We start from the raw sequence: 12,031 nt of genomic DNA on the forward strand, positions 1-12,031 counted from the left end.
ATCCAATTAATTTTGGTATTGTGACAATACTGCCTACAATGTATATTTAAATTGTGCATTGTAGATCTAACTATAATAGCAATGTGAAGAAAGTAGATCTCATGTCATAGAAGTGTGAGCACCCCTGGTTTAAAGAGACAGCTTAAGCCATCTTTCAAAGTGTTCATTATACATATGAATGATGGTCCTTGTCTTTTTGTTTATTTGTGCTGCAGCAGCCAGAAGAGGCAGGACCTGAACAACCTCCTGCTATTGAAGAACCTCCTCCTGAGCCTGAGAAAGCAGAGTGAGTGACTCCCATTCAGTTCTTCTTTGGCTTAATGATTCTCCACTTATCTTTGAAGTTAGAGTTTCCGTGCTGCCAAAACAATCATCAGCACTAAAAGACAAAATCGAATGCTTATTAGATGGGTCTTGAAGGGTGAAGGAAAAAATGTACATCGTAGAGCTTCTGTCAAATTCTTTATTTGTTGTTGTTATATTTACATTTTGAAACACCATCTTCCATGTGTAACAGCACTGAGAATGGTGAGAAGGCTGGTAAGGAATTAGAGGCCAAGCCTGAAACAACACCAAAAGAACCAAAAATGGCGAAAGCCACCAAAACCAAGAAAGAGAAAAGGTCAGCCAAAGGAGCAGGATTTGAGCTCTGGAACGAGCTGGATGTGCAAAGAAATAAATTCATGGTAGGAGAAAAAGTGCATTTTCTACTTATTCTTGGATCAATAGATTGATATTAGGTCTTCTTTTGTTTATTTGTTGCTAACCACTCCAATTTCCATCTTCAGAACTGTTTGTCTCGTAATTTCTACAACCTTCGTTTCCTGGCTCTGTTCATCGCCTTTGCCCTGAATTTTATTTTACTCTTCTACAAGGTCAGTAAAATGATTTTTTTGTTGACAATGTTTTTCCATTTCAATGTTTAGTTAATCTGTTTATTTTGATGTTTGGACAACTCTTAATGTTTTGTGTGTTTAAATATTCTTAGAATAATGACATTCAGAAGACCTGGTGCCCTAACAACTTTGCTGTTGCTGTTTGCTTTTTTTTTTATGTGCCTGTGTGGACTATTTATTCAGGCTCTGGCTTTCTTATATGCACAGGTGTCAGATACTCCTCCCGATGTTGAAGAGTTTGAAGGCTCTGGGCTTTTTGAAGGCTCTGGGCTGTTTGAAAGCTCTGGGGAGGAGGTAGAGGGCTCTGGTGGAGAAGATGTAGGTGATGATGATGAGGAAGGACCCGTTTACTATTTCCTGGAAGAGAGTACCGGTTACATGCAGCCCACTCTGTCCTTCCTAGCCATTCTGCACACCGTTATTGCTTTCATTTCCATCATTGGATACAACTGCCTCAAGGTTTCAGCCACTAGATTTATGCCATTTGCTATTCATTGTCTGAACTGAACTTTTCCTTGGTTCAGGTTGCTTTTCTTTCATTCAAAACATATTTGTTTTCAAGAATGGCATTTTTCTTTTTGCCATAAATACGTTATCCTGATGTTTTGGTCTGTTAGATTCCACTGGTCATCTTTAAGAGAGAGAAGGAACTGGCGAGGAAGCTGGAGTTTGATGGTCTTTACATCACAGAGCAGCCAGAAGATGATGACATCAAGGGCCAGTGGGACAGACTGGTGCTAAACACACCGTAAGTGCCGAGAAACAATCTTATTTATGGACCCTGTCTAGAAACAAGCCCATAGACTAAAACAAAACTTCAGATATAAACTTGTTTTCTTCAAGCCTTCATTTTGTGTTTGAGAAATTGGCTCCTGATGCATGTTACTTTTATTGATGTTTGGATGGCATTGTATTGGAACACTATAGGATGGAGTGACGTGTTCATTAGAGTAAATAACCAGTTGTGGTCATACTTTGCCCATAATAACATTCTGACACTAATACTTTTTATCATTGTTTTAGCTCCTTTCCCAGCAACTACTGGGACAAATTTGTTAAGCGAAAGGTAAACAAACATTCTTCCTGTAATTCTGTGTTTAGGTTTAAAATAAGTGCATGCTATGATGTAATGTTATTCCTGGTCACTTTTGGCAAGGTACTGGATAAATATGGAGATATTTATGGACGTGAGCGAATTGCTGAGCTGCTGGGTATGGACCTGGCATCTCTAGATGTCAGCAAACAACAGACGGACAAGAAACCTGAAGAGCCAGACAACTCTATACTGGCATGGTATTAATAAACAGTACCACTAAGCCATTGAATGAACATAATTCTGTGCCATTTTATTTAAGATATTACATTTACTCTTGATTAATGACATTAAGAGTGTATTACCATTCAGTTCCCCTTTCTTTTCAGGCTCACTGCCATTGACATCAAGTACCAGGTCTGGAAATTTGGAGTTGTTTTCACAGACAATGTAAGTAATTTGTTTTAAGTTACTCGTAATTCAAAACTAAGACAGGCTGTTCAGGCTAAAAAGAAGCAAAACTTATCTTCTGTACTGTCATGTGTTGTGTACTTAATTCTCTGTTTCCAGACTTTCCTCTACCTGGTATGGTACACTGTGATGTCACTACTGGGACATTACAACAATTTCTTCTTTGCTTGTCACCTGCTGGACATCGCAATGAATGTCAAAACCCTCCGCACCATTCTTTCCTCAGTCACACACAACGGAAAACAGGTACAGTCATAAAAATGGCTAAACCAGCTCCTACAAGATTCTAAATTCTCAAAATGTTTGCATGAGTTTCACTTGTGGAAGGTAATGTCTTACTGTATGTGCGCTTTCTGAGCTTTAACTGTTTTTCATTGGTTGACTCCATTGGATTGTTTCAGCTGATGATGACAGTGGGTTTGCTGGCCGTGGTTGTGTACCTCTACACTGTGGTGGCCTTCAACTTCTTCAGGAAGTTCTACAATAAGAGTGAGGATGAGGACGAGCCAGACATGAAGTGTGACGACATGATGACGGTGAGTTTTTATCTGTTTGGTCACTTTGTTATAAGATCAATTAAAACAAGTGTATTTCTAACTGTCCTGTATTCTCTAAAAAGTTTTCTAAAAAGTATGTTCCTGTTGTACCACATCAGTAAAAAAAAAATATGGAGACCAAACACCTGGAATAACAATTTTTGTGCATCTCTCTCTCTCTCTCTCTTAGTGTTATCTGTTCCACATGTATGTGGGTGTGCGGGCAGGTGGAGGTATAGGAGATGAGATTGAGGATCCAGCTGGTGATGAATATGAGCTCTATCGTGTGGTTTTCGACATCACCTTCTTTTTCTTTGTCATCGTCATCCTGCTCGCCATCATTCAGGGTAGGACCCCCTTTATTATCTCTCTATTAAGTGTAGTCAACTTTAGTCAACTATTTTTACCTAATTTTTTACTAATTGTTTCACTAGAGAAATTACATACTTTGTGTTTTCTTATAATTTATAGTTGCATGTTTGTAGTACTTCAGTGATATTATTGTTTCAAATAATTGTTAAAGCTTCAAATTTAGCAGATTCACAACTGCTCAAGTGATGCCAACAAAAAAATAAAAAATAAATAAAAAATAAAATAATTTGTGCTGAACTGACATACTACCCCTTTTGAAAGTTATGTTGTGGGGTGATGCTGGCATAGAGGAGTCACTACATTCTACAGGTTGCAGTAGTGAACTTGTGCACGGAAATCAATACGAACCATAGATTACTTAACTGATCTGTCTTGGTTCCCCATATCAATGCTAAGACATCAGATCTTGTATAGTAAAGATTTATGGGTGTCTATGAGATACATTTTCTGGATTAGATTAAAATGCAAACTCACTGTAAATAAATTGTTTTCTTTGTGCAGGTTTAATCATTGATGCCTTTGGTGAGCTGAGAGACCAGCAAGAACAAGTAAAAGAGGACATGGAGGTACTGAAATTTTTTCTGTCCATTAAAAAGGTTTTTTGTATTTTACATTATCAAAAACACAAACAAAATAAAATGTATATTGTGTAACTTATTATTTATGTGGGTGTGTCTAATTTTATACCTTATGTCACCTATCCAGACCAAATGCTTTATATGTGGCATTGGGAGTGATTACTTTGATACAACTCCACATGGTTTTGAGACTCATACGCTGGAGGAACACAACTTGGCCAATTACATGTGAGTGATTCTGTTTTACCACCCCTTTCTGATATAACACAACCTCTCTCTATCAAACACACACGCACAAACGCACGCACACACACAGCCAGACAACACTGATTTTGTTTCTTCACTAGGTTCTTCCTGATGTACTTAATCAACAAAGATGAAACTGAGCACACAGGGCAGGTAAGACATTAAAAGCCTTTTCGGTGAATTTGTGACTGTATACGTTATCGTACAAAGCAAAGGGCATACAGAGACATTGGGATTGTAGTCATCAGAATTCAGTACAGCCTTAGAAATTATGTTTGAACAAGAAGTTTCTTTTCTGTGCTTGTCTACACTTTAGACCCTATGTGTGTTTCAAATTTACCATTATGATGATAATAGTATGGTATTATGTGCAATATATGCTCTTAATATATGTTCTATATATGTTCATTCCTAATACGTATAGTATATATATATATAATAGGAAAAACAAAAAACAAATTATATATGAAAAATCAAAGTAGCAGGTAAAACAATCAAAGTGTCTGGTAAAATTTACCAGCCGCTGTGGCTGGTGGGCAAAAAAGTTAATTTCATACCCTGAATGTAATATGATTTTTCCACATTATATGTTTGTACATTATACATTTAGATGTTCACACAATGTTCATAGTGCTTGATCACAATAGTCAATATGTAATCTAAATATATAAAATATTTGATTTGTTTTCTTCTAATGCAGTTTGAAATAAAAATGTATTAGCACTTAAAGTTAGCATAGTTCTTTATGGTTTATTATTTTGTTGGTTGAGCTGACTTAATATCTAGTCCATGCACATTATCTGCAGAGTATGAATTTGCAAAGCACAATAAATGTCAGCTGAATTGACAATGATAATGTAGTCTGAATATATTTGTGTGTATGTGTGTTTTTTAATAGGAGTCGTATGTGTGGAAGATGTACCAAGAGAGGTGCTGGGATTTCTTCCCTGCTGGAGACTGCTTCCGAAAACAATATGAAGATCAGCTAGGATAACACTGATAATGAACTTATAAACACATATTAACACACTCTCTCACTCTCTCTTCCCCTCAAAAATACACAGTAAATTCATACAAATGCTCTTATAATTGCATAAGAAAGAGTGCTTAAGTTACTGTTAGTATATAAATAGATAGAAATTGTGCAAGTACTAATATACTAATATCAGTACAGTATATAGAACTTTTTTCAAATTCAATTTTTGTTTTCTTTTGCTGTAGATTTGGGGAAATAAACTCTTTTTGGATTGTGTAGGTCTTTGTTGAAATGTCACCTTAATGGCAATCACCATTAAATGTCACATAAAAGTAAAATAATTACTCCTGCCTCTAGAGAGCAGTTGGAAAGATATAACTTTGTAACTATGACCTATTCAAAAATTATTTTGATTGATATATAGTACTGTTTTAGCAAATATAGATACTCTAGTGTCCTAAATGTTTTTTAAATTATTTTTTATTTTATTTAAAAATGTGATTATATTTCATATACTTGCAATTCATGATAAGCATCCCCTAACCCTAACCCAATTCAAGATCAATGCAGAATACACAAACATTAGCATCTACCGCAACAAAGTAAAAAGAAACAAACATAGACATTGTGATAAACTCTAGGTTGACTGCTTTAAAATCTTTTTCTTAAATGACTGCAAAAGCATTGTATTTTATCTTAACCTCCCAAGACCCAGACAAGATTGCTGTGTGCATTTTCCATTTCCCTTCATGATTTGTAACTAGTATCACCTGATTACCATGCAAACAAATCAGATTCTTAGAAAAGTAAAGAATTTGCCTAAAATGGATGTCCTCATATGGGGACAGTGGGTCTTTTTTTTTTTTTTTTTGAATTTTTAATTAATGCCTAGCTATAGAAAGTCAGCTTTGTGTATCACATTTTTTATCACAATGTTTTCTCTACTTTGGCAACAAAATCTCAATGTTCTTTCTATGCATTGTAAAACAAACTGGTTAGCCAGTAGGATCCAGTACTGTAGCATTTGAAAAATCAGAAATTAGTTTAATCAATTTAGAAACAAAGTAATGGTTAACATAGTCCGATGGCTGCCAACCATGTTGAAATCAAAATTAACTTAATAAATTCTGAATCTATGTACTGCTCAACATAGTTCAATGATTGCCAATCATGTCGATCAGTGCAAGATGTTAGCAGCTTGGAACTGAACTCTTAACCTCAGGAGTGAATGAACTTGCAAATGAAAGCTATAGATAGCTGTATTGCTGCCTTGTTGCATAAACAGTTAAAGGAATAGTTTGCCCAAAAATGAAAGTTCTCTCATGATTTACTCACCTTTAAGCCATCCCAGATGTGTATGTCTTTCCTTCTTCAGCAGAACCAAAATGAAGATTTTTATAAGCACATTTCAGCTCTGTATGTCCATACAATGCACGGTGCAAAAGGCATATTTAGGCAGCATAAAAGTAATCCACACGATCAATTAATGTCTTCTGAAGCAAATCGATAGAATTGTGTAAAAAATAAATAGATAATTAAAACTTTTAACTTTTAAAAATGCTTCCTGCTAGCAGTTGATGCGTCACAGAGCTGTTGCATGATGTAAACGTGAAGTCGGAAGCGCACGCTTTGTTTACAACAGAGGAACGAATGTCACATGAGAGTTAGGTCATTTCAAACAGCAACCGGAAGCAATGATTTAAAGTTAAAAACGTTTTAATTATCGATTTGGTTCTTACATAAACCTATTGATTTGCTTCAGAAGACATTCATTGATCAACTGGAGTCGTGTGGATTACTTTTATGCAACCTAAATGTCAAATAGCCAGCAGCGGCATTGCACCCATTTACTTGCATTGTATGAACAAACAGAGCTGAAATGTGCTTATAAAAATCTTCATTTCGGTTTTGCTGAAGAAGGAAAGACATACAAATCTGAGATGGCTTAAAGGTGAGTAAATCACAAGAGAATTTTCCTTTTTGGGTGAACTAATCCTATAATGGCTTATCCTACAACATTTTTTATGAATGCACTGATCTCAGAACAGTTTAAAAGACACCTTATTTTCATCCTACCTCCGCATCCAGCCTCCGAAGGCAGCATTTCCCAACTTTTCGGATGCAGCCATTGATTCCCAATGGTGATCACACCCACTGGCTCTTGGGTTTTTCATAAATAATGTCCCAATGTCCTCATGTCCTCATACGAGAACATTGTGATTAACAGTGTGCTGGGTTGTAATAAATCACTTAAATTTTCAAATCGGGCAAATCAGATGAAACTGCAGGGGCCTGATGTATAAACGTTGCGTACGCACAAAATGGGCATTGAAATGTGCGTAAGCAATTTCCCACGAACATATTGGGATTTATAAAACATAAACTTGGAGTAAATATGCACTTGCTGGCAGGGTTGGGGAGTAACGGAATACATGTAACAGGATTACGTATTTAAAATACAAAATATAAGTGACTGTATTCCACTACAGTTACAATTTAAATTTAAGTAAGTTTGGAGCAGCAGAAATAGAAATAAATCTTGTGTAAATTGTCAGCTTTACGCTAAGCTAAAATGCTATTTCAAGCCATATATATCAATATATTCTGTAATCTGTAGTGGAATACATTTCAAAAGTAACCCTCCCAACCCTGCCAATAATAAAATAAAATCTACTTTTATGTTTCTGGTGTTTTAGTTTTGATGAAATACCAGGGTAAGATGCCCTTATTGGGGGGTCCCTTAAATCTTATGGGGGGTCCAGGACTCCGCCAGCTCCCTCCTTAATTCGAACACTGGATAATACCAGTGTCATTATTAGGCTTTAAAGATCCCAGAACACAGGCTCACTCCAATCACTCCAAAACTTGGACTCTTCGCAGAATGAAGATACCCGAGCCCTGACCTTTTTTTTTTTTTTTTTTTTTTTATTAAGTAAAAGGTAAACTGAAGGAGTTCTTGATGCGTGGATTTTTGTTCTAGGGAGAGAGAAGAATTTCACCATGTCACATGTTCAGTAATGATTTGTCACACAAACTTAGGTGAGATGCATAATGATAATATAGATCAATATAGGCCCCAAAGAGTATGTGGACACTATGGACATTAAAAATGTATGAATGTCTAAATTACATAACACATTTTCAAACTGTGGCATTTATTTGGAAGAAAGTGTATTACAAGTACACTTTCAAACAAGTGAACTATTCCACTAAAATATGTTTTTTAGGTTTCAAGTGACAATAGATATACTGTATATCATTCAAAATCAAGACAAAATATTGAAACACTTTCTAGTTCTCAGACTTTGTGGAACATGTCCATAATTAATATGATGAACTACAACTGCAGTTACACTTCTAAAACACCTGTGTGAACTTCAGGGTATATTACTCCAAAATCTGCTAATAATCACCTTGAGATCAGTTGGTTTAAGTGTGGCTCAAGTACTCAAGTAAAATATATCAAGTACCAAATACATTTTGGTGCCACAGTATCTATTTGTGCAGCTATTAGGGGTGGAACGATGCATCGATGAAATCACCATGATGTCATCAATTCAATACGTTGAGGTATATTTTTTAAGATGCATGTTTATTTGGAAATTCTCTTGCCAGCCACGTCCGTACGCATTTTCATCAGACGATGCAGCAACCTTATGATATTCATCTGGTTTTATAAGTGCTAAATATGCTTCTTATGTGGCCACAAGGATGTGTGTGGAGTGATTGAAGCCTGAAGTTGCGCTCTACCCATGCTCGCCCGTCAAAAGGGCTACGAGTTCCAGTTACAGGATAGCGCAGATCGACTCACATATGTGATTAAATCAGCTTCCCCCGATAAAGTGGCGCTATGGAGCAATTCAACCAGCTAAACAGCCGAACAGCGCTGAGGAGATTAATGTATTTTAGATTTGAAAGACTTGCTTGATTGTGAGATGACAAATGTCATTGCAGTGTTTACCTTATTCCACAAGGCAATGAGCTGTCATCAAATGATTTATTGATCACATGTATGTGACTTTATTTTTTGGATTATTTATTTTTCTGTATAATTTGTCAACAACTGATGTACCTTATTTTGTTGTGGATGTCCCAATCTTGATACTGGATTTGCACATTTTAGAGAGCTAAAAAGTAATAGTATTCAAATTATATTTTGGATTGCATTTGTGACATAATAAATCTAATTGATTGTGTAAAATATAGCACATAATATCGTAATATCGATAGCAGGCCCCTGAATCGAATCGAAATCGCCTTTGAAAAAAGACTTTGAGGTATCGGCAAACATCGGATCCTGGCTAAGAGAATCGATAGAAGATCGTAACATGATGAAACTTGTGATTTACACCCCTTGTAGTTGCCAGCTCATAAAATTCCTTTTTACTTGCCAGTCCTTGTTGTCGGTCCTGTGGCGAACCTGGCTCTCAATGCAAATGCTGTTCTGTCCCGTAACATTCCAATACAGCCACAGTTCGGCATCTTTTCTCTCCACCACAGACAGGTTATACGGAGGGTAAAGCTTCACTAATTAGCAACAGAAAAAGTGTTTATTCATTAGCCATTTATGTTTTCCATACATTATTGTCGAAATACGTGTGTTGACATTCCCTTATTGATCAGGTCGTGTTTCTGCTCTATCATCAAACTGCCATTGTTATTGTACAGCCATGTGCTTAGCGACTTGAACTGTTGTGTTTCTTTGTAGGGAATCATGCAACCCACATTAACATTGTTAATTTTGTGATATTTAGAACACTCCAGAGTTTCATGATAATTTACGATAAATTGCATGTGTTAGTCCTGAATTATTCATTCAAAAGCACACATATTTGCGTTCTGTGTTTAACTTACATGCTCTTGAAACTGTAATTGCACTTTTGGGTCCCATTGTCATACCATGTGCAATGAACATATTCCAGATTTATGATAAGGCAGTTAATCTCTGGGTAAAGATGAGAGAAACAATGGATTTAAGGAAATAGCAAACAACAGGCACATATTACTTTGAATAGTCTTTCAACTTTTAAATGAAGATTGGCTTTGGTACAATTTGTAGCTACCTTAATTTCCAGCGGCTGTTCTATGTCTGTATATACTCTTTTAATTACATCATATATTTCAGTGTAAAATGCATGTTGTTTGTCAGTAGATGAAGAGTTTGTTAGTTTGCTCAATGAACCATAAACAATCAATGAACATGCACCTGTGGAATGGTCGTTAAGACACTAACAGCTTACAGACAGTAGGCAATTAAGGTCACAGTTATAAAAACTTAGGACACTAAAGAGACCTTTCTACTGACTCTGAAAACACACACACAAAAAAAAAATGCCAAGGGTCCTTACTCTGCATGAATGTGCCTTAGGCATGTTGCTTGGAGGCATGAGGACTGCAGATGTGGCCAGGGCAATAAATTGCAATGTCCGTACTGTGAGACGCCTAAGACAGCGCTACAGAGAGACAGGAAGGACAGCCGATCATCCTCGCAGTGGCAGACCACATGTAACAACACCTGCACAGGATCGGTACATCCGAATATCACACCTGCGGGACAGGTACAGGATGGCAACAACAACTGCCCGAGTTACACCAGGAACGCACAATCCCTCCATCAGTGCTCAGACTGTAAGGCAGATCCTTACCAGACCTCACCGGCAACAATGTTGCCTATGGGCACAAACCCACCTTCGCTGGACCAGACAGGACTGGCAATAAGTGTTCTTCGCTGACAAGTCGCAGTTTTGTCTCACCAGGGTGATGGTCGGACTCGCGTTTATCGTTATCGTTACACTGAGGCCTGTACTCTGGAGCAGGATCAATTTGGAGGTGGAGGGTCCATCATGGTCTGGGGTGGTGTGTTACAGCATCATTGGACTGAGCTTGTTGTCATTGCAGGCAATCTCAATGCTGTGCGTTACAGGGAAGACATCCTCCTCCCTCATGTGGTACCCATCCTGCAGGCTCATCCTGACATGATCCTCCAGCATGACAATGCCACAGCCATACTGCTCGTTCTGTGCGTGATTTCCTGCAAGACAAGAATGTCAGTGTTCTGCCATGGCCAGCGAAGAGCCCGGATCTCAATCCCATTGAGCATGTCTGGGACCTGTTGGATCGGAGGGTGAGGGTTAGGCCCATTCCCCCCAGAAATATTCGGGAACTTGCAGTGCCTTGGTGGAAGAGTGGGGTAACATCTCACAGCAAGAACTGTCACATCTGTTGCAGTCCATGAGGAGGAGATGCACTGCAGTTCTTAATGCAGCTGGTGGCCACACCAGATACTCACTGTTACTTTTGATTTTGACCCCCCCTTTGTTCAGGGACACATTATTCCATTTCTTTTAGTCACATGTCTGTGAAACTTGTTCAGTTTATGTCTTAGTTGTTGAATCTTTTTATGTTCATACAAATATTTACACATGTTAAGTTTGCTGAAAATAAAAGCAGTTGAAAGTGAGAGGACGTTTCTTTTTTTGCGGAGTTTATAAACCTTTTTTTGTTGGTTTTCAGAAAAAAAAAAAGAAAAAAAGCTATATTGCGATATATACTGTCAACGTGATATAACAATATTCATGCCGTGTGTGACTAGGAGGAGGGTGGGGCTGGGCTGTGACTCTGCACGCCCAGCCCCCAATCGGGCTAATCAGCCAAGGAGAGGGATAAGTGCAGTGGGATGCGGCAGTTCGAGAGAGAGAGCCACGTGCAGCTGCCATGTGTGCGTTTGTGTTGTGTGTCTTTTTATTTCATTAAATATTATTTTGACCGTTCAGCCGGTTCCCACCTCCTCCTTTCCCATTTTTAACCTTGTTACACCGTGATATAGAATTTTGGTCATGTCGCCCACCACTAGTTGGAAACCAAATGTCTGGACATTGTTCTAACTCAGGAGCAACAGGTTGCTATGAAATTTACAATGCCTT

General features: G+C 37.6%; 1 protein-coding gene across 1 annotated transcript in view; it reads left to right on the forward strand.

The window, feature by feature from the left end:
• The window catches only part of ryr1a (ryanodine receptor 1a (skeletal)), an 85,145-nt gene extending 79,263 nt beyond the window's left edge, over window positions 1–5,882 (forward strand). The window contains exons 93-107 of the mRNA XM_051685945.1: window positions 216–286; window positions 518–686; window positions 789–875; window positions 1,104–1,355; window positions 1,514–1,644; window positions 1,920–1,962; window positions 2,053–2,189; window positions 2,319–2,379; window positions 2,500–2,646; window positions 2,802–2,936; window positions 3,127–3,283; window positions 3,810–3,874; window positions 4,014–4,114; window positions 4,234–4,285; window positions 5,031–5,882. Coding sequence (XP_051541905.1) covers window positions 216–286; window positions 518–686; window positions 789–875; window positions 1,104–1,355; window positions 1,514–1,644; window positions 1,920–1,962; window positions 2,053–2,189; window positions 2,319–2,379; window positions 2,500–2,646; window positions 2,802–2,936; window positions 3,127–3,283; window positions 3,810–3,874; window positions 4,014–4,114; window positions 4,234–4,285; window positions 5,031–5,126 — 1,704 coding nt within the window. The 3' untranslated portion in view covers window positions 5,127–5,882. The remainder of the gene's footprint in view (window positions 1–215; window positions 287–517; window positions 687–788; window positions 876–1,103; window positions 1,356–1,513; window positions 1,645–1,919; window positions 1,963–2,052; window positions 2,190–2,318; window positions 2,380–2,499; window positions 2,647–2,801; window positions 2,937–3,126; window positions 3,284–3,809; window positions 3,875–4,013; window positions 4,115–4,233; window positions 4,286–5,030) is intronic.
• The last annotated feature ends 6,149 nt before the right edge of the window (window positions 5,883–12,031 follow it).

The sequence above is a fragment of the Myxocyprinus asiaticus genome, chromosome 43 (assembly GCF_019703515.2).
Source record: "Myxocyprinus asiaticus isolate MX2 ecotype Aquarium Trade chromosome 43, UBuf_Myxa_2, whole genome shotgun sequence".
In the NCBI taxonomy this organism is placed as follows: domain Eukaryota; kingdom Metazoa; phylum Chordata; class Actinopteri; order Cypriniformes; family Catostomidae; genus Myxocyprinus; species Myxocyprinus asiaticus.